The sequence below is a fragment of the Lepidochelys kempii genome, chromosome 1 (assembly GCF_965140285.1).
Source record: "Lepidochelys kempii isolate rLepKem1 chromosome 1, rLepKem1.hap1, whole genome shotgun sequence".
Lineage (NCBI taxonomy): Eukaryota > Metazoa > Chordata > Testudines > Cheloniidae > Lepidochelys > Lepidochelys kempii.
The window spans coordinates 226,941,522-226,965,512 of NC_136380.1; the positions used below are offsets into that span (position 1 = coordinate 226,941,522).

The 23,991-nt window shown below is 38.7% G+C and overlaps 1 protein-coding gene across 11 annotated transcripts in view; it reads right to left on the bottom strand.

Annotated features, from left to right (window-relative positions):
• The window catches only part of ATXN10 (ataxin 10), a 338,097-nt gene that overhangs the window by 212,725 nt on the left and 101,381 nt on the right, over window positions 1–23,991 (bottom strand). Inside the window, exons 11-12 of one of the 11 annotated variants that reach the window (XR_012155465.1) lie at window positions 1,820–1,915; window positions 1,271–1,332 (exon numbers count right to left, since the gene is read on the bottom strand). The exons of 5 other annotated variants lie outside the window; for them this stretch is intronic. Coding sequence is in view for 2 of the 6 variants with exons in the window: in XM_073315907.2 (XP_073172008.1) it covers window positions 16,997–17,059 (63 nt within the window). In the remaining 4 variants the exon portion in view is untranslated. Of the gene's footprint in view, window positions 1–1,270; window positions 1,333–1,819; window positions 1,916–10,705; window positions 13,818–14,259; window positions 17,060–23,991 lie in introns of those variants that run through there. 5 more of the 11 variants (XR_012155473.2, XR_012155474.2, XR_012155470.2 and 2 more) reach the window with 5 other exon arrangements.

Below are 23,991 nucleotides of genomic sequence, written 5' to 3' on the forward strand. Positions count from 1 at the left end.
TGTATGTCCTTGTCTTAGGCTTATGTCTCACCCACTAAATTGAAAACCTATGCTTCTGAATAGATTAAAAACCCCACAAATGAGTACATTTACATAATGTACATTGACGTACTACTGGTGTGAAAACACTAAACTTTGTCTAAATTCTGGAAAACTTGATTTCAAACTGAGATTGGTGAGATCAGAGAGAGTGTAACCATCTTTTTAGATTCACAGCCGAGAGATGGGTTTATACTTTTGTAGGCACATTTGCTGTTCGGGGCAAGATCTTTTATATACATCATGTAAAACAAACAAAAAAAAAATCACAAATTTACACTGCACCATGGATACCCTTTCCAATTGTAACTGAACACTAACTGTAAAAAAGAAAAGGGGGGGCAAGGTGGGGAGAAAGGCTGAAATGTGAATCTCAACAGCATAAAGGTAAAACACAACTAAATTCACAGATTAATTCAACAAAATACCCCTTTTATGAACCCCACTCCATACAATATTAGTATAGAATTTCAATGATAGCATGAGAAAGTAACAGCAGAAATACTCAGAGACTGTAACTGACATAGCTTATCAGACCCCCCCACCCCCACCCGAGAAGCTCTGATAGCTCTTAAAAGCCTTTTTAGCACATCTGAGCTAACGTGCATAAGTATATCTAGAAGAAATTGAATTTATAAAACAAGTTTTAAAATATGCATTCCATCCAGGCTATTTCTTAAGTGATTGCCAAAGGCTATCACGTATGATATTGCACTTCAAAGCTTGAACAAACAGTGACCTTTTAATAATCCAATTGTCGTCTGCATTTGTAAGAGATTTTTTACACTCTGTGGCCAAATGCTGATCCACCCAGAACATTACCTTCTATTTTCCATCAATAAAATGTTGAACAGTAAAATTAATCTACATCAAGTGCTGCCAACTGAAATAAGTGAGGCAGTTTGTTCATGTCTGATTAAAATCAGACACTCAAGTAGCACATTAAAAAAACACTATGTACAAGTAAAATTTAATTAAAAGCCTCACAAGTACTCAGAAGTTACTATGGTACTGATGAGATTCCTTCAATCAATGGGAACATGAGCTGCAAATTACAGCACAAGCATCAGCCTGTCAATATTCATGCAATAAACAAGAAATGTTAACTACAAAACTCATGAACAACCATTTACATTAGCTTAAACAGCATAAAATGAAAAAAATATACAGATAATTAAAACAACTGGGTTCCATTTTTTGCATCTAGGGAGGATATGCCCAATTCACTTACTTCTACAGGTACACCATGAGTTACATCAGAGTAGGTGTGATGAAGTGAGGCAGAAAGGAACCCTACAGTGGGTGCAAATGAAAGATTACTTTGGTAATGCTTCCTCTGAAACATTCTTCAAGGCAAGCTTTGTTTACTAGTGTTCATTATGTGGTTGAGTTGACTATAAGTTAGTTTTTAAATTACAATGGCTCTCCCTCAAAAATATCCATCGGGGCTGGAAAAAAAATTCAAAGAGTATCTCTTAAATCTTGCACCAACTTGGTACAATTTGCCTACAGAATGGGCAGTGGTCCTATCCCTAAACTCTCATATCATCACCCCCCCCCCCCCACCAGCTCTCCTGCCTTACTCCTGGGCAGCCGTTTCAATAAAGGCACACTAGCATGATTCATGAACTGGTGATAATCCTTAATTTTCTTCCCTTAAAGAGCAGTTCTTTGGCACCAAGGTGCCTCTGAGTAATGGGTATAAGGTGTCACACCTTTTGTATGGATTCATACAGAGATGGGGGTGTAGAGAACAATATGTGAACCTCAGCAAACTTACCACCAAGGTAGCGTGTAGTGTCCTGGGAAGAGTGCGTGGGGATGGGGGGGCCACGCCAGTGGGGGACTGATCAATTCTGTTTGAGAAGGGACAAATCTACACAAATATCACACACAGACACATACAGGGAAGAAGTTAATTGTTGTTGTCCCAGCCCTGCAAATATACAAGTAACTTTTTGCCTGCACTTACACGTATTGTCCTGGATTAGAAGCAGAAGGCACTAAAAGTAGCTTCTACTTACACAGTGGTGCCTATTGGTCAACAACTAGGTACTGCACAGGATTAGAATAATGCCAGGTAATTTTCTGAGTGGCGGTTATATTCTACAGGAACAATTATCCTGGTTTAAGCAATTAAATAAAACTGCAGTCTACATTTAGGTTGAAAGCTCGGGCTCGCTGAAATCAATGGGAATTTTGTCAGTGACATTAATGGGTCACAATTTCATCCTTACACCACCTGCAGTTTTCACATCAATAAGTACTTGAAATCTTGAAAAGATAATATTGCATCACAATTTCTTGTATGGCTTTCTAGAAGCAGCAAACAATGCCACATTTGACAGTAAATGTCAGTTACTATCAATTAAGAAAATTAACAAGGATTAGATGATCATATAAATGTAATCAGGTAACTAAAAACATTTGACCCTTGATAAATTCTGGTGTAAACTGAATCAACACTTTAAAGATAGTGTAACTAAACATTAATTATCTTTTAAAACACTGCTCCATATTACTATTCTATAACGTGAACAATATTGTCTGTAATTATGTTTCTTAGGACAATATCAAAATGTTCAACAAATGTGCACACTCCAAATGTATCACACTTATGGAAAATGCCTCCCATTCACAAAAGGACTTTAAAAAGATACTGTCAGTTTTCCCTCTTTTAAGATGGACTTTCACAAGCTATTTATTTCAATTTGTAGAAGTCACTAATCAAAACATTCTCCCCAAATGTACAATACTGAAAAGCAATAATTATACACCAATTTACAAAGTGGCCTTCCCCCAACAGAAGATGCCAACTGAGTCCACTCAAGAAAAAGAAAGAAAGAAAGAAAGAAAGGTAAGTATGTATTGAGTATTATTTAGATACGTTAGGACATGTCAGTTTTGAGGAGTAGTAACTGCTACATCTGACTGAACACTGAAGTTGTGCAGTCCAAAACTTGCACAACAAGGGTCAAATTCACTGCCGCTGGCAGATTGTAATTTCATTGGCATTATTGGAGATTTATCTGCACCAGGAGTATATCGTATCTCAGGTGTTTTTTTGTCTAAGGATGAAATTCACCTTTGTGTCGAGGGCCCAGAAAAATGCTCAGAGGCTGCACAAGGGGCCGACAGTGAAGTGACTGCATGTGGGATATAGGATGGGTTTTGCACCCCTGCATACTAAAGTGTTTCCCAGGGGCCATGAAAACCGCATTGCACACAATCCATATGTCTTGCTCCTCTGTCTGGTAAAAGTTTTGGTGCACTGAGGAAGTCTGATTATATCCAGTTAGAGAGTTGCATGGATGGGCTCCGAAGAGAGCATTATTTAGTCACTTGTAGCCAGAAGGATAATGGTTGTGTCTGGACACTTTGGCTGGGACAGTGGTGAAGAGTAGAGAAAAAGTAAGAGGCCCTTAGGCTCTGATACGGATACAATAAACCCTCTTTCTCTGTGGGCTGTAGAAGGAGGAGGGAAAAGGCAAGACTGCTATCCCTCATATTCTACCAGAAGCAGTATTTTCTTAAAGTGCATGGAAGTTGTTATTACTGATTATTACTAGTGTAACATGAACATATACAAGGCCCAAAGAAAGCATAAGTAACAGGAATTTAGACTGCTGCTAGACTTAAATTCAGACACCTCTAAAGTTGGCCCCATTACTCAGAATGTAAGCTCTTTGTGGCAAGCAATATCGTGTGTGTGAGTGCGTGTTACACACAGATTCTAGGGAGAGTGTTACGTACAGTCTCTAGAACAATGGAGCTGGAGTTCCTAGTGGTACCCCAATACAAATAAATAAAACAACAAATACCTGTATTCTCTCCAAACAACCATGCACATTTATGGTTATATAAGTGCTAAACTACTAGACTGTTTTAAGCATAAAAACATGGCAAGATTAAAAATCCCTAAGCAATTGTCTTGTTGGCAAATATTTTAATGTGATGTAATAAGAACTTCTATATGTCTTTAGACAAGATATACTTCAATAGAAATGACTCTTCCATTGGAACATGTGACGGGTTTTGTTTCTCAGTTCTATCTTTTCCATCATTATTTCAGCTACAGAGACAATACATATTTCACGGACATAGCATGTGTTGCAGCTATGTCGCAAAAAAAGGGAAATTTTTCCCTACGAGCAAAATGAGATTATGTGAGTAGCTCTCGTAATCCATGCTAAAAGGGCCCTACTCTCACTGCAGGCAACAAACAGGCAGAGGAACAAATTGAAAGAAAAATTTTTGACTACAAGGGACTGCTGCCAGCAAACAAGAACTTCTCAAAAACTGACACACACACATCTTGTGTTCACCAACCACCAATGGTGTAGGAAAAACAAACAACCGCAGCTACTGACTCTCACAGAAACCCACTTCAGAGACTGGGGGAAAATTCCCCTTTCTGCAGAGATTAGCTTCAGTAATTTGCACAATTGGGCTGTATAGAGAAATACCAAATAACCTTATTAGGGAGATGGAAAATAAACCTATTGACTATTTTTTCCTTTATGGTCTTTAAAACATGGTCCCTAAACACTGTTATCTGAGGTATTAGCATTGATCCTATAACAAAAGGAGTGGATGGATTTATAGGTGGTCACTTTGCAAACCTTTTTTCACAAAGGCTCCCTCTTTTCTATCCGAGAATTAGTCTGACTTTTGGCCTGATGGACTTTTATTCAAGAGACAAAAGAGACCCCTTGTTAGAGATACCAATGGATTCATTCAGCTACTTTTTGTCCAGATTGATACTTTTGTGACTCTCCAAAAAGAACAAATACAGTTGATCCCAATACAGGTAAAATTTAAGAACTAAAGACCTCAAACAAGTGCAAGTTATTTTCCTTTTCTCATGTTGGCCTGGGGCAGAAGTAATCTCTCTTGATTAATGTGGAAACTGGAATTTTTCTCTGCAGATGGAAATATATTTCTCAGGAACAATTTTGTCAGGGTGATACATAATGAATGGAATCTTTCTAGAAAACGTTGGAATGTCTTCTACCTTTCTGGTTGACGTAATTGCAAGCAGAAACGGTACCGTCGGTGAAAGGGAATCTAAAAGAGCTCTTGTGCCACCTTCCTTTTGACTGTCATTTGTACCAGATAAATTACTCTGCTGGAGAAGATCAAACAGAATTTGGACTTCATCTGCTGGACTAGTTTTAGAAAATGCCTTCAGATACCACAGGGAACAAATAATGGCCAGATCCTCACATAACACTGAAGACTGAACCACAAAAATTTACCAGCCACTGCAACAAAAAAACCCCAACCCCACAATAAAAAACAATTGTTTGACCTTTGTCATAAAGCATGAAAATGAGAAAGTTCTCACCTGTCCAAAAAAACCAAAAAACAAAAACAAAACCCTCACTCCCCTATTGGCTCTGTAGCTCCTGAAGATGTTTGAGGGGATCTGTTATATACGAAGGAGAAGGTGCATACATAGCTTTCAGACATAACAGGCTAGAAACAGAGCAGCCAAACCAAAATTTGTATGATAGGCTGCCAAAGCAAAAACTGTAGACATTCAGTGACAAAGAAATCCAGGGAAACAAAAGCCTCAAAACAAGAATATTATATTAAAGGTGAATCACAAGGTTTTTGGCCAAATGCTTTTAGAAGCAGCAAGTTGGAATTTGGACAAAAAGGAAGTGTTGCTGCACACGTGAGGACCACTGCCTTGGGCTCTCATCAATTTTGTCAGCAGCATGAAGACAAATGCAGCAGCAGCCCTGGCAAGAAGTCTTGAGCAAATAGTAACAGCAGCTGACACAATCCCTAGTCCTTCTGACTGCACTGGTGATGGAATGGCCTTTGTACACAAAATAAATGTTGAGAACAAAATATATGGTAATCGGTCAGAGAACATCTATGTCAGCTTTGAAGACTGGAACGGACAGTGACAGGATAGATGTGATCTTGGATATGTACAATAACATCATTAAAAACTTAGAGAGGGAAAACAGAAGGTCAGGCCCTGAAGTGCTCTTGACCAACACTGTAACTGGCCACAAGATCCAACAGTGCATACGTCAGGAATCAGGGCCTGTAGCAGAGCTAATCTCCAGGTGGCCTAGTCAGTACAGAAGGCTGGAAGCAGGCTGCCTGATTGGCCATGTCACCTGATTGGCTACAAGGGCAAGCTGGCTGCCGCTCTTAAGCCAGCAGCAGCAGCTCCTCGCTGGCTGCTCAATGCTCTGGCCCACCACTATGCTGGCTCCTGCATTACTTTGCATCCAGCCTTGCCTCTGTCCTGCCCCTGCCTTGAACCCCCTTCATCTGTTATCCTGCTCTCTCCAGCTTGACCCTCAGTTCCAGCTTCCGACTACTGACTCAGACTCTGACCATGAGGCCTAACGCCCACTCCGACCATGAGGCTAGACCGGCCTCGGCCTGGTCAGCTGAGTTCCTGGATGTTCTACCAGCAAGACTGCTCTCAACAAGTTCTTATGTGATGAATGGAAAAAGCCCTATTTCTTGGAGAAAACAGATGAGAAAACAATGTATGTGACATGCCAGGAACACTGTAACAAGCTTGCCAGAGAAGGGGCATCAAACTTTCTTTAGTAGTCCCCTTCACAAGAAGAGGCAGACACTCAAACGTGACATGCTAAGCATGCATCAAAGAACCATGGATCGGTTATTACTGTATCTGAGGACTGATGTGCTAATTCTTAGCCTTGATTTCTTCAGGGACATCAGCAAAATTTATGTAAGATTTGGTACCAAAAATCGAATGAGTTATATAGATGTATGTGTGACGGGTTCCCCCCAGAGTGCCACTTGGAACTTGGATACCACTGAGCCCACCTGACCCACCAGCTTGGGCTCCCTTACCCACTGTGGTGCTGTGGTGAGTTGCCAGACTCTCCAAGCTTGCTCTTTCACCAGCATACACACAGATAGGAACACACCCAGCTGCAGCTTCACACACACACACATGCTGACATCAGCTCTGCATGGGAAGAGTTAGCTAAGGCACCTCCCAGTTGCTAAGCCACACACCCCCTCTGGAGTGTAAACAAAATTATACCGTCTTGCGCTGCACAGGGAACTATACAGCGTAAACTCATAAAATTTGCCCCCTCCCTCAATGTGGAGAGAGATATACAACAGTTTTCTGCCCCGAGTTATAACTCCCACACACTGATTTTAGACAAAACAAATACATGTTTAACAACTACAAAAGATAGATTTTAAGTGATTATAAGTTATATCAAACAGATCAAACCAGATTACCTTAGTAAATAAACAAAACTGCAAGCTGATCTTAATACACTAGATAGGTAGGATATGAATTAACAAATTCTCACCCTGAGTAATATACAGGCTAGCAGATTCTTAAGGCACAAGTTGCCTTTGCTTTCCCAGGTTTCCATACACAGGCTAAAAATCCCTCTAGCCTGGGACCATCACTTCCCACAGTTCAGTCCTTGTCCCTTAGGCCTTTTCAGGTGTGTGGTTGTAGTGAGACTGAGGTCCCATCATGATATCATTTCCCCCTTTTATATCTTCTTCCCACTTGCTGGAAAGCTCTTTTGCTGTGACCTGGGTCAAACAGTTCCCATTGTGCAGTGCTATCTCTGAGAGATTTCTATTGTACACAGTTCCTGGGGTAATCCTTGTGCTTATGTGCATTTCCTCAGTAAGCCATTAACATTGTTTGGTCTTTTTACTGTTGTAACTGAAAGGCTGCTTTTGGGGGTTTTCAACCTCACAACATGTTTCAGTAACACATACATAGCCGAACTTCATAACTTCACATTTGACGACAGCACATACAATCCAACGAGATATTAATGTCTAGCAGATCAAGACTTTTAGAATGATACCTCACAAGGCATGCTTTGTAGAAACCATATCCTAAGGTCAGACTAGATGATCATAATGGTCCCTTCTGACCTAAATAAATATCTATGAAATACATGACAGTGGTGAATATTGGGGTGCCAGGATGTCACAATAAGCAAACTTGGCATATCACTAGGAAAGAAAGTCTGCAGAGCCCTATTAGAAATGTGTGTGATTCTGTTACTGCATTTGCAGGACATGGGAAAGTGACTGGCTTAAAGTTGATCACTAGAGAAGAAGCTCCTAAGAGAAGCATTGGTGCAGCAATGGCAACACTGGGTCTTGTCTGCAGAGCTCTTTCTTTTTCTTCTTCAGGAATTCACCTGTAGAATATATCCGCTCAGTCAAATATAACAGAGGTGAATGTGCTAAGAATCGAGCTGTTCTGAACTAAGAAGGGAGATGTTGACTATGGCCAGCTTTCTCCATGCAAAGACTACCTCCACCTGCATGCTCAGTGTGCCAATGATCAGGCTGCTGTCTCGCATAGGAGCCTGGAGAAGTATGCTGTCATACCCAGCCCTGAAACAGGGCATAGCTGGGTCATGGAGGAGGGTGAGTTGACAAAAGAATGGACGAATGGCCCACCTGCTGCTGAGATAGTCTTGCAGCTAATGATTTGTACATGCATCAAAGAATGAAAATGACCCGATTGCCAGTGCCTTGCAAATGGATTCAAATGCTCTCCAGAAGATAGGATGCAAACATGTGAAAGCATGAATGAAGATTAGCATGGTGTGACAGTATGGAGGACAGGTCAGATGAGGAAGATAATGATACAAATGGAGATGACATTCCAGTCAGATGCTATATACCGGATTGTTAGTGGGTTATCCATTTTATATTACTGTGGGCTTGATATGTCAATGTAGTTATGGCAGAATGTACAACATTAGTGGCACTGCAAAAAAGCTTCAAGAAACATGGAGAGACACAACTCTATTATATGATGTCATTTAATTATATTTTTGTCATTTTAGATTTGAAATTAATATCCTTAATGTAACACCAAAATGCTCCTTTTTACTTACTAATGTACAATGTGTTGAATAAAATATAATCAAAGTGGGTTTTCTTTCATTTAAATAATAATAACACAAATCTGCATATTAGGATTTTTTTCAAAAATTAATGGCTAATTTAAAAAAACCAGGCTCAGTTCTACCACTAAGCAACTCTGCAGAAAGAGCCATCATTACTTTTTATCATCAACTGACATGGAGCTATTAAAAGGAGATTTTGCCCACCAAAATAGTACCAAGAGACAATTTTTTAGGTTTAGCTCATGGACTATAGTGGACATCCTGGGATCTGACAGTGGAACGCCCTTTTGGAAGTGAGCAGACGGAGATCACCAGCTCAGAGGTGCCCTGAAATCTGCAAACTTTAATTTCTCCTCCAGAAGTTGAAGGTTTTGGCCCCATTGTGAGAATACACAGGAAAATGTGGATCTACTGTGCAGTTAGGACTAAGGACTTTGTCAAAGCAAGCAGGAGCTGAAAAGCTTGCCTAGCTAAGGGATGAGGCTAACAAGACATCCTAATTGATAGTGAAATTTTTCATTAGCGAAAGATATAAGCAAGTTCCCAGATGGACTTGCGTGATGGTTCTCGGGATAGTAAGAACTGCAAGTCACCTTGTTACCCCACTGCCTCCAGCGTGAGAGAGACTTGATTGTACGTAACTGGTTATCAGCTTCCTGACACTACCAGCCTGTTCGCCAACCAAGCACTCTTCTCTTGGCTATGCCAGCCCTTTGCTTTGTAGGTTCAACTCCCACTGAAGTGTTCCTCTGTAATGTCCAGCCCCTTGGCCACTGAACACACACAGAAATACCTGGTCTGCTGTCCCCAAAGAAAATAGTGTACAAGCCAGCTTGTATGATTCAACTCAAGATCAACACTTTGCTTAACATCACAGCACTGAGATATATTTACAGTTAAAACAAGTATATTGCCAAAGATTCAAGTGATCGTAAGTAAGGCTATTGGAAACAAATTGTTCCATAATAAACAAAATCATAAACACACTTTCCAGAGACTAAACTTAACAGGTTAATTTCCTGTCTAAAGAGATCTCACCCCCACTGTCATCTGCAATGTTTCAACCAATGCTAATGGTGTCCGTTTACTTACTAGGTGCAAAGATAAAAGTGATTTCATTGCCTTCTACTTATATCCCCCAAAATTCATGGTCTATACCACCTGTGGCTTATTTTTCCTGTGTACTGCTTCCCTTTTGATTTCACACCTCTCCACACTGTGTTAAGCTTACAAGGAAATTTACATCTGACAGAGACACAGCTGAATAAACAGCTCGTCTGACAGAAAATCTGTTTGTCAACTCTGTCACAATACAGACTTTAAAACATATTTTCAGCATAAGTAACTTTTTAAATAGTATCTATACATACATTGCATAATGATATTCATGACCAGTGTGACACTGACTTTCATTTAAAACCACACATGACATTCTTTGATGACCCAGAACGTGCATATTAGACACAGGACATTCCTGTAACCCCCTTGCCAGTGGGCATTAAGGGGTTCTTGAGTTACAGCTTGATCCTGTGGTGGTTCTGTAGTACGCTTGAGGATTTAGGATAAGCAGCCCCTGCAAAAGATGGTAGCATACTTTTAACAGAATGCAAGCTTTTTTAAAAAAGGAGTACTTATGGCGCCTTAGAGACTAACACATTTGTTTGAGCATAAGCTTTTGTGAGCTACAGCTCACTTCATCTCACGAAAACTTATGCTCAAATAAATGTGTTAGTCTCTAAGGCACCACAAGTCCTCCTTTTCTTTTTGCAAATACAGACTAACACGGCTGCTACTCTGAAACCAAGCTTTTTAAAGTGATTCAGCTTTTACCTGCCAATTAGGTAAATATGCTAGAACTTTAAACCCTTCCCAGTAAAGGCTGCATAATGCAACAGTCAGAGGGCCGCACTCTTCAGTAAGTTGCAGCCTCTTTGCAACTCCTCCCTGTGGATTCTGGTGGTAGAGCCAATGTATCTAGCTCTAGTGGCACAGAGTAAATGAGCCAGAGATTGGGGGGGCATAACCAAGATGACTGCTGCTAACGGCCCCTGGGGTATAAGTTATGTTGCTTCAGTGGGGCTTTGAGGGTACTCAGTACCTTGCAGGATCAGGCCCATGTGACTAAGATCAGTTGAAACTGCACAAATAGTTATGATACAACCGGAATACAACATTTATAAAAAATTGTACATACGCTAAAGAATAGATTTGAGTTGTCCTCTGATGACTAGTGCTTTAAGATACAATCTTAACTCTGCAGCAATAACAGTTTATTTTACATTACCACCTCCTCTTCCCTGCCAACAATGCCAGCTTCATTATCGGTTTGTCCATTCTCCCACCACAGCATGATAATTTTCTTCCATGCTGTGCCCCTACATCCCTCCAGAACTGATTTGTAAAGCAACCAGTCTTAATCTCATTCAACCCCCCTCCTTAAAATCCAGTACTCCTCGACACCCAGTCATGTCAGCTAGACAGATATCCACTTACTGTGTGAGTGCAGGGTGGGATCGGTGGGGGAAGGGAAGAGGAGAAGGAACACACAACTTCAACTGCTTGCTTTATTACAATAGCACTTGAGTAGTAACCATGCAGTCATGTCTTTGCTTTCTCCCCACACCCCCAAACCATCTCTGTTACCCTTTCAGTGGATTACGTCTAATATTAGTTGGTACATTCCTCAAACTTTGGGAGAAGCCTAGGCACACGTTTGTGTTGGTTAAACAACAAACAAAAATACCAACCAATTGCTCTGGAAAGATGAGATGTACCACTTATTGTAAAAATGATGTTTTCTGTTGTATTGAGTTTTCCTTTTACTTCAGTTTAAGTTACCAGTTAAAAGTGTTATGAGAAAAATAATTTTAAATTATCAAAAATAAAAGTTGATTTCTTGCAACGGTTTCCACACACAGTTCTCAAATCTTCAAAAGCAGGAAAAAAGATACAGAATGATTTTAAAGCATAGTGTGGTTAATGCTGATGACTGCTGTATTTCTCGGTACACTTAAGCAGTAAGATACAATGGCCCATCCTGCTGAGATTGCAATGGTCGAGGTGCATCATTAGGCTTGAAGCAGAAGGCAAAACACCACAGCCACCCACGTGGTGGCAATTTCCCAGAATGACACACCCATGAGTTTCTTATTACAATTATGAATTGACTTCAGTAGTGCTAATATGTTTTAAATAACTGTAATAAAGAATAATTTATTGAGCATATTTATATCATCCCTAATCCCACAGCCAAAAAAAACTGGGAGGAGAAAGTTCACTTGAAAAATGAAAATAGTAGAAAGACATTATTAATGGTTTCTGTTATTTTCTTTCTCCACATTCTTATACATACACATTGTAGGCAGGATTCTCAAGATTTTAGTGAAGTGTGGAGGATAAGTAATTAATTTTCCACTTTATCTCTCGAGGGCTTTGGTTAAGACACACTATATAACATGCTAAAAACTATTTTTGATAAGAATAATATTATCTTACCATTGCCTTAGGATAATATAGAAGAGGGAGAAGTTTTTCAGGAAAGAGATTGTGCACTGGTCTGTCACCCACTAGAACTCTGGAGAAATGCCAAATATAAAATGACAGACTTCAGGACACAATGGACTGCTAAAGCTTGACGGTAGTTTAACAGTCCTTGGTGCTTGTGTTTCAAATCACACCAGTCAGGGAAGACATTAGAAGTCTGCAGCAAGCAACAGAATTTTCCCTCTGTTACTGTAGCAAACGTTATTTCTTATTTAGCAGTGCCAACTTTAATCTCCACATGCATCCGACGAAGTGAGCTGTAGCTCGCGAAAGTTTATGCTCAAATAAATTTGTTAGTCTCTAAGGTGCCACAAGTCCTCCTTTTCTTTATGAGAAGAACTGTAACATTTAGCAGGAAACAGAAAATAATAGAATTGTGGTTTGGGTAACTCTTCCGTTACTTTGATATCACTGTAATTGTTCTTACAGTAGAGGTGTAATAGATCTGACCTCAAGCCCTTGTGGGGAAAAAGTTTAACCTATGGTTCATTTTTCAATTAGGCCAACCCAGGTGCAACCTAGACCAAAGCCAGGTAGATGATAGCTTTTGATACCCAGTGTCAAGGTTCCTTCCCCACTCTGAACTCTAGGGTACAGATGAGGGGACATGCATGAAAACCCCCCTAAACTTATTTTTACCAGCTTAGGTTAGCATCTAACAAATATAACAGGGAAAGAGCCCACTTGGAAAAGTCTTTCCCCCCCAAAATCCCCCCAAGCCCTACACTCACTTTCCTGGGGAAGGCTTGATAAAAATCCTCACCAATTTGCATAAGTGAACACAGACCCAAACCCTTGGATCTTAAGAACAATGAAAAAGCAATCAGGTTCTTAAAAGAATTTTAATTCAAGAAAAAGTAAAATAATCACCTTTGTAAAATCAGGATGGTAAATACCTTACAGGGTAATTAATTCAAAACATAGAGAATCCCGCTAGGCAAAACATTAAGTTACAAAAAGACAAAACAGGAATATACATTCCATACAGCACAACCTATTTTACCAGCCATTTAACAAAAGGAAATCTAACGCATTTCTAGCTAGATTACTTACTAACTTAACAGAAGTTCTGAAGAGCATTCCTGATCTCTTCCCAGCAAAATCATCACACAGATAGACAGACCCTTTGTTCTCCCCGCCCCCTCCAGCTTTGAAGGTAACTTGTCTTCTCATTGGTCATTTTGGTCAGGTGCCAGCGAGGTTGTCTTAACTTCTTAACCCTTTACAGGTGAAAAGGTTTTGCCTCTGGCCAGGAGGGATTTTATAGTTCTGTATACAGAAAGGTGGTTACCCTTCCCTTTATTTTTATGACAGAAGCGAAGACAGCTGTAAAATAAATAATAAATAATAATAATATAGAAGAAATGGAAGAAAGGGGAAGTTGATAGTAAGGAATATAAATCAGAAGTTAAGAAATTGTAGAAAACTGATAAGAAGACACAAATAGAAATCTATGGCTAGTAAAGGACAATAAGGAGTTTTTGAAATATATTAGGAACAAAAAGAACCTTGACAACAGTATCGGCAGAACCATTCATGGCAGAATCATCAATAATAATGCAGAAAAAGCTAAAGTTCAATAAATATTTCTGTCCTGTATTTGGAGAAAAATCTGATGATATAATTTCATCATAAGGTGATAGGTTTCAGATTAACAGCCGTGTTAGTCTGTATTCGGAAGAAGAAAAGGAGTACTTGTGGCACCTTAGAGACTAACCGATTTATTTGAGCATAAGCTTTCGTGAGCTACAGCTCACTTCATCGGATGCATAAGGTGGTAACACTCTTTCTATCACACTAATATTCGTTGAGGAGGATAAACAGAAGCTACTAAAGTCAGACATTTTTAAATCAGCAGGTCTGCATAACTTGCATCCAAGAGTTTTTAAACAGCTGGTTGAGGAGTTTGCTGGATTGTTAATTGACGTCGAGGATTTTGGTTTTCAATAAGTCGTGGAACACTGGGGAAGCTCCAGAAAACTGGAAGAAAGCTAATGTGCCAATTTTTAAAAAGGATAAGCAGTTTGACCTGGGTAATTATAGGTCTGCCAGCCTGACATCTATCCCAGGCAAGATAATGAACTGGCTAATATGAGATTCTATTAATAAAAAAAATTAAAGCAGGGTAATCTAATTAATGCAAATCAGCACGGGTTTACGGAAAACAGATCCTGTCAAACTAACCTATCACCTTTTTTTATGAGATTACAAGTGTGGTTGATAAAGGTAATAATGCTGACAGAATATTCTTAGATTTCGCTAAAGCATTTGACTTGGTATCACATGACATTTTGATTAAAAAAACTTGAATATAAAATTAACATGGCACATATTAAATGCGCTACAAACTGGCTAACTGATAGGTCTCAAAATGTATCCATAAATGGGGAATCATAATTGAATGGGTCTATTTCCAGTGGGGTTCCACAGAGATCAATTCTTGGCCCTATGCTATTTAATATTTTTATCAGTGACCCAGAAGAAAACAAAATCATCACTGATAAAAATCTGCAGATGACACAACATTGGGGGAATGGAATGGACAGATCACCGATTAAGAACAAGCTAGACTGCTTGGTAAACGGGGCATAAGCAAATAATGTGCATTTTAATATGACTAAATGTCAATGTATATATCTAGGAACAAAAAAATGCGGCCATACTTTCAGGATGGTGGACTCTATCCTGAAAAAGAGTGACTCAGAAAATGATTTGGGGGTTGTGGTGGATAATCAGGTGAACATGAGCTCTTGGTGTGGTGCTGTGACCAAAAGAGCTAATCTGATCCGGGGTTGCATAAACAGGGTAATCTTGAGTACGAGTACAGAGATTATTTTTTACCTCTGTATTTGGCACATGTGCGACTGTTGCTGGAATACAGTGTCCAGTTTTGTTGTCCACAATTGAAGAAGGATGTGGATAAATTAGAGATGGTTCAGAGAAGAGCCATTAGAACGACTAAATGATTAGAAAACATGCTGTTTAGTGACAGACTCAAGGATCTCAATCTGTTTAGTTTAACAAATAGAAGGTTAAGGGGTGAGTTGATTGCTGTCTGTAAGTACCTACATGGAAAACAAATATTTCATAATGGGCACATCAATTTAACAGAGAAACACAAACACAAACTAATGGCCAGAAGTTGAAGCTAAAAGAATTCAGACTGGAAATTAGGCATACATTTTCAACAGTGAGAGTAATTAACCATTGGTTCAATTTAGGAAAGGTCATTCTCTATTATTGACCATTTTTAAATCAAGACGGGATGTTTTTCTGAAAGATCTACTCTAGGAATTATTTTGGGGAAGTTCTAGGACCTGTTTTATACAAGAGATCAGAGTAGCTGATCACAACGTTTTAGAATCTATGAATCCTTCATCTGCATCTGTACGAGGGAAAAAGGTCAAGTTCAGGTCACACAATCTAAACAAAGCCAGTAGGATTTATATGCTTCATAGAAGTGTGATTCAAAGCAGCATCTTGCTAAAGGATGCATTGTATAAATCAAAAAATAAATCAGGCTAAATGCATGTAGGCTAAATACATTTTTAGCTATTTCAACTGATTAACTGGAAAAGAGGAAAGTTAAGGACTAAGAAGCATGAGAAAAAAGCAATTCTGCACACAGTATTCAGGTGAATTCCCATTGGTTTGAATGGAATTTTGTCTGAATAAGGAGCACAGACTCAAGTCCAACACTGGACCACTAGGGATTTAGTACTCTGGCCTATTAACTGAAAAATTAATGCTTTTTTTTTTTTTTTTACGGTTTTTTTAATGTTTTGGTTTTTTTAAGATAAAAATCCTCCATAATCCTCATGCCAATACCTGAGTTACTTTTTGCTGAAAAACAAATCTGACACTTAATGCTCTAATAATGTTTTACTACTCAGAATCCTTGTAACCTTTTCTTGGTAATTCAATTGTTGTTATTTTTAATTATATGAGACTTTTTTCAAACTCATCTGATCATTATGCAGTGATATTTTAGTCTAATAAACTCTGTATATCTTTCCCACTGTAGTTTAGGAAAATCCCAATTTGCCCCTGGCACAACACAAAAGGATACAGAGAATAGGCTAAATCAGTGGTTCTCAAACTCTGGGTCGCGACTTAAGACTTTCTGGGGCCCAGGGCTGAAGCTGAAGCCTGAGCACCACCACCTGGGGATGAAGCCAAAGCCCGAGGACTTCAGTCCTGGGCAATGGGGCTTAAGTTACAGGCCCCCTGCCTGGGGCTGAAGCCTTTGCGCGTTGACTTTGGCTCCCTCACCCAGGGTGGTGGGGCTTAGGTGGGCTCAAGCTTAAGTTCCTCCTCCTTGGGCTGTGTTGTAATTTTTGTTGTCAGAAGGGGGTTGTGGTGCAATGAAGTCTGAGAACCCCTGGGCTAAACTGTACTGTAACGGCATATCTACACTTACCTCCAGCGCGATCAATCCAGCAGGGGTTGATTTATCACGTCTAGTGAATACACGATAAATCGACCTCCAAGCGCTCTCCTGTCAACTACGGTACTCCACCGGAGTGAGATGCATAGGTGGAGTTGACGGGGGAACGGCAGCAGTCGACCTACCACAGTGAAGACACAGCAATAAGTAGCTCTAAGTACATCGACTTCAGCTATGCAATTTTCGTAGCTGAAGTTGGGTAACTTAGACCGACTTAGCTCACCCCCCTCCACCACCACCCCAACAGCGTAGACCAGGCCTAAGTTATATCAGTGTAACAAATCAGAATTTGTCCCAATGAAGAAGATTTGTTACCTGTAACATTTATACAAACACAGTAACATACATAAGCAGGACGGAACTGTGAATGAAAAGGTTGATCCTCATATATATTTCTTACCCTAAGGCCCACTGAAGGTTGAAACCTGTAAGCCAGGGATAGGATGGGCAAAAGACTCTTGTATGGTTCGCAGGGGAAGAGGAAGTAGCGTTTTATGGCCAGCAGGGGGAACAAGGGTCAGGAGCTGCTGCAAAAGGGGGAGTGGATCAGTGTGGTGACGCTGGCTCATCCCCAGAGACCGGAAGGGCTGGTGAGTTCAAAAGGGGCAAGCACGGTGGGAGAAGCCCCTTTTTTCCCCAGATCAGGTGGTGCAGCATGGGACTTCCTTTGAAAGAGCTGAGAAATCCACACTTCCCTAGCACAAACAAGGTTCCAATAGCTGACCCCTCACAATATTTACTATAATTCGTCTCAAGTGAGCAAGAGCTAAAAGTGAATTTCAATTATGAAATAAATTTCTAATTTAAAATAATGAAAATAAAGCAAACTACAAAAAGAATTTAAAAATTACAGTGCATAAGGAGATTAACATGAGATAACAGCATACAGTTGTTTCACAACCACATCCTATAATTCCTAAGAAATCTGCACATGAACAAGCAAATTGTTTCCACAGGTGCACCTAGACTCTGAACTCTTTGGGGCAGGGACTGTCTTTTCACTGCAAGTCTATACAATGTCTAATACAACAGGGCCCTATCTTTGATCCGTGTCTCTTTGCACTGTTCCAATACAAAAAACCATAATGATAATTATTTTAACAGAGACAAAAGCTGCATACCTGGCACCTTTCATCAGAAGTATGCCAACCCTCATGTTAGGTGAGTGAGACTGAGATGATGGCTGACAAAGAGTGGCCATTTGAACTGACTGACCAGACTCACTGCTCTACTCCCACAACTTAGCTTCTGGTTACACAGTAGGCCAGCCCTCACGTGACACCCTGACGTGACACCCACTGCAGTGACGGTTTTCCTTTATAAACAATCTAGCCTTTTTAAAAGGGTTTAGTAATTTTTCTCTAGATTAATCTAAAAATATGAACATATGATGATTGCTATATATTAGTGATAAAATAAATATTTTCCCTGCAAAGGATCAATTTCCTTTATTAGATTACATTTTATACAGCCTTGTTGGGATTAAAAACGACTTAAATTTGTATGTGCAAGAATCTTGCTGTTGTGACTTATGTCTATAAAAGCCATATATACTATGATATACAATAAGCCAGGCATGCTGTAGCACTAAATTTTATGCTGTAAAGACTACTGATGCCTCAGGCTTTTATGGACGAGATGACACATGAAGCCGTACATGGGGAGATTACACATTAGTTTCTTAATTGACTTTAAATTACAACAAGGGTTTTGTTGAGTTTTTGGTTTTTTAAATGCTTGGCAACCTAGCAACACGCAAACATATGCAACTGTGAACGTAAAGAACCCATCAACTAGCTAAATCCACATATCTACAAAGAATGGAGCAGTATATTTTTAGATATGAATTTGCAAATCTATAGTTCAGATCGTTTCAACTATTCCATAATGAATGCTTCTCAAATGGCCACAATTAGCATATAAAAATTTGTAACTAACTCTCTGTCACTTGGTATATCTTTCCTCAGGTAGGGAGGGAGTCAATCATTTACAGAGTTTGAAAAATTCAGATTAATCTTGTTTACACTGTATTCCCTTTCACCTCTTCCAACATTTCACCAATTTGATACAGGTCCATATGTGTACAATTCAAAAGCAACTTCAGATTGCCACCAGTGAAATTTGAAGTGTGCTTGTTTCATAACAATTTAATCACTTGGAAAAAAAATAACTGAGATATCACAACTTGATTAAGTGATTGCTACACACGCGCAGTAACTCTTTATGATGCATCACATTTTATTGCACACCTTTCAGAGAAAGTATCTTTAGGTAAATGGGATTTAAAAATAATTTGGAAGATTTGTTTCCATAGGACCAATGCTGAGGGTACTCAGATGGGAGATGGTACCAATAAGAGACAAATATAGACAAACAGTTTCCATTTCCACTCCATATTATGTTGTCTTTGCTACCTTTCTGAAACACACTTTATCAATTTTTTTTGATCATCAAATATATTTGGCACAAAACAGAAGACCGATTCTCTTCCTAGTTTCTTAAAAAAACAACTTTCAACTGAAGAAAAAATAGTAAATTATAGATCTTAGCAACAGTAAAACAAATTCCTATAAGCGAATATAAATATGTAGTTTTCTTTGAAGTTCATTTTCAAAGGGCCAGGTGGACTCTTCAGACTGAAAAACCTGCAGAAGCAGGCTGACAGTGAGTGGGGTCAGAGAGTGAGGAGACAGAAGACAGAAAACTCTATGAAGGGAACCTTGAACAGCTTCCTTGAGATTGTTCTGTCAGGGAAGTGACGCCCAAAACCTGAATATGCCCTAGGATCTGTTAGGGGCAAGGACCATCTTATGTACAAGCCCTCAGGACTTCCACACTGGATCTGGAGCTCTACACCCAGATTTCCCAAGCTCCCTGTGTGCCAGAGACTTTTCTGCCCACCTGAAATACAAAGGGACAGTTTGCATTTTGACACTTCTCCCTGCAGCAACAAGGGTTAGAAACTCTTTTTAAAATGGAAGTGAGATTCTCATGTAATCACATGACTCCCGGAACTGAGGTTTTAAGATACCCGCCCCCCCCCCCCCCACACACACACAAATATTATGAAACTAGCAATAAAACTGGTAGAGTTGGCAACACAGCTTCTTCCCCAGTCCACAACCTTCCCATGAATGGGACTAGGGAAACCACTGTAATTTAGGCAGCTAACTAGAGCTGGTTGAAAGCTTCCCAACAAAATGTTTCCTCTCAGACTACACTCATTCAATGAAACCTAAACATTTAGCATGTATCTAACAATATTATCAAAATTTTCAACTGAAAAAATTATCAAAGTGCTTCATTTCAACAAGGCTGAAGTGATTCATTTCAACTATCATTTTGATTATATTTGTTATATTATTTATAATATATCAAAATGAAGCACTTTGATAAGGTAGCTTCAATATTTCCAATATAAAATAAAAATTCTGAAAAATGTTGGACATTTTAAAAATTCAACGTTTTGTTCCAATCAGGAAGAAATGAAAAATTTGAAAAATGTTGGAACTTCCCACAGAATTGAAATTCTGAGTTTTGATCAGTTCTACAATGAACATCTCACCCTTCCAAAAAGTCAGGGGGAGAGCCATGCACAAAACATGGACATGATTTTGTCCACGCTAGAGGACACAGCCAACTTCTATTGAAGTCAACAGAAGTTTTGCAATGGACTTCAGTGAGAGCACTTACGGCGTGGAAGTGAGTGTGTAGACCATTACAGCAAATGTCCAGTTGCTGCCCACTCCACTACAAATGGGATTAATCATGTAAAACAAGAAGGTTTTGGCCCAAAATTATAAGTAACCTTGATTAGCAAGCAACAAAATATTTATTTTAACTTGTGAAAATTACATTTAATTTGACTTTGGTAAATTGACCTCCAAATTTATACCACCTGCAATTTCAACACTTTTTACTTCAAATGTATTAATTAGATTTGAATATAAAAATAGTGAATAAACTAAAATTCTTGAATAAATCTTGAAAAATAACTTCTTGAGTAAAGTGAAACATATACTTTGAAAATATAATTTCAGGGAAAGCCAATAATCTAAACATCAAGATTTTAAAAAGACACCATGGCAATGAATAAAAGATAAAGCTGGAAAATTAGATTTCAAAAATTACACAAGCCCAGTTCAACAAATTCTATACACTCAATTTAAAAAAAAAAAAATCAATATCGTAAGGTATGTTCATTCACATTTCAATTAGACTATTTACAAAAAGGTATTTGTTTCTGCAAAAAAAGTGATCTATAAGAGTACTTGTTTCTATAGTTATTTTTATAAGTAAATTGAACAGTAAAACAAATAGGCATCATAAGTCTTGAGTAACTTTGGCATTTAAGTTTCAAGCTACAACAACAGATTCTCTTTCCAGAAGTTTTTAGCTTTGGATAATTTAATATCATTTTCCACTTTTACAAAAAGATTTCCAACTACATTTCATGTGTTTAGACAGTTCTCTTTTTCATCCAAATGAAAGTAACTGAGTCCATTAGTGATACAAAAAGGAAAAAAAAAATAATATAGATAGAATTTATTCTAGATTTCTCCCTCCCCGGCCCCAATTTGGCAATGAAACATTTGCAGAGAAATGGATCATTTTAGTGGTTGTGAATCTTGCCCAGACATTAATTTATCTTGCATTATAGAATATCTTACAATGTATATGAGTAACATGAGCTAAACACTGCTTGTGGGAAGATTAGTAATTTAATATGTGTAACAATGCAAATAGTTCCAATTGAAAATGACAACAGAAAAAAAACCCTGAATTCCAAACTTCTTGCTCAAGAGCCCACACACAGTTTGTTACATTTTGATACACTGACTACAGAAGCACTCCAGTCTGATCAGATGTTTAATTGAGCAGCAGTATAGAAGTGCCCCCACTGGGGATTTGACATATTGCCTCAAAAAAAAATTTGAGCAGCAAAGGGATAGAGGTATAATTTCTACAGAGTGATCATATCTGGATTTTCCTTTCTCCTTAGAAAGAATGACTGATATGCCTAAATTGGAACTAAGAAGATCATAAACACCATGTCAGTACAAAAGCCACATTTACAAGTCTCAGAAACAAACTTTTTTATTCTGTATGGCAGTGACTTCAAGAGTGTAATATAGAAGATAACAATTATTCTCTTCTATGCCTCTTCCAATGGTTAATTATACACACATGCCCACACACACACAGATATTTGAATTGATATAGGAGATGAATTATATTCATCTTAAAATTTAATTTAGTTTTGATATATGTTGTAAACAATGACTAAGGACCAAACGACCTCCTAGTTACCATAAATAGGGTTGCAGAATTCATTTTTTTATAAAATATAAATATAAAAATATAATTCCCTGATAGATAATATTGAAGTTTGCTTTTAAGCATATTTTTAGATTTTTGATTATTTAAATTTTCAAAGTTGTGATTTAAATTTTCACAAATTATGGGAGGGTGGTCAGATAATTATTTAACGACAGTAGACACATTCAAAAAGTTAAAGCTTTATAACCATTAAAACACAAATTGTCAACATCACATGTCAAAATCTACAAAGTAAATATCATTAAATCAAACTAATAAGTTGTCAAGCACGTTTTTCTTGCTTTGCCTTCTCCCTTCCCCCATATAACCAAACCATCTTCAAATCCTGCAGCTGCTTCTTGCACATTATCTACAAAATCAGTTGGTTTCCCAGTGTCCTGCACTCATCCTTGTCCTCATTATCTCAGCTACTGTGACCTCTTACTCTGGCATCCCTGACACCTTCATAGCCCTTCTCCAATCCACAGAAAACATCTAACCAAATTATCTTTCTTGTCTGATACAGTCAACATACACCACCAACATGAATCCCTGCACTGGTTTCCCTCCTCTTCTGCAGCTTCATATCTAAGCGTCTTGCAACAGCATTCTGGGCTCTGCATAACTGCTTTCTCCTTACTTATCTACACTAAATTTCCTTATGTGATACCCCCAACTCACCATGTCCACTATGCCAATCTATATTCCCAAAGTTGACGCCTGTTCAAGCACCACTGTGCCTTCTTACATATATGAAATGCCCTTCCTGAGCTGATCTGCAAGGTCACTACCCCTCTCAGCATTCCAATTCCTCAAATTCTGCTGGAACATCTAAATGAATCCAACTTGCTGATCACAGCTATCACGTAGGCACCTGGAGAAACAATATCATAGCATTATTAAAACACTATCATTGCCAGCTACCACCTTTCTCCTCCCCTTTGTTTAGTTTTTACTATTTATTGTGAGCTCTTTGGAGAGAGAGAGAGAGAGAGGGGACCACATGCTGTCTATGTTTGGACAACATCTCACACATGGTGTATTCTACTAAAGATCAAACAATAAGAATAAAATTAATAATTTAATAGATTTTAACCCAGAGGAACTTTATAATCATCTTAGCCTGACCTCCTGCAAAACACAGGCCAAAGAACCCAATAAATTTCTACATCAAGCCCATAAATTCTGTTGAAGCTAGAAAAGCTCAAAGCTTCATTTTAGAAAGATATCCTAAAGATTCTTAATAGTGCCTTCCCTGACCCACCACCATCACATCCATTTTGTCTGGACAGAGGTTAAAGCTGGCTAAGCTTTCCTCCAGGAGCCTATCTTGACTAGGAGTTGGGAAAGCAAGGAGACTGCAGAATCCAGTAAATAGAATTAAAAGTGACTCATCACTATCCTGATGTTATTGCAGCCCCAATCTCTTCAAGTAGTCACCCACATCGAGAAAGAAGGTGTGCCCTCAGGCAGAATTAGCATTTGACATCACAGCCCTCTGGATCCTCAAAAGAGTGAGCAGAGCCATGGTCAAGAGATCCCATCTACTCATCAGGTCTCAATGTAGAATTGACACCACCTCATGATCAACTACACCAAATGCTACTGAAAGATTCTGATTTTATTAAAAACACATGAACTCATTGCACAGGCAATGATTCAATTAAGTTTTTGAAGGAAACCATATAATATTTGAACCACTACATGCACTGTATATTCAGAAATATTTTTCTT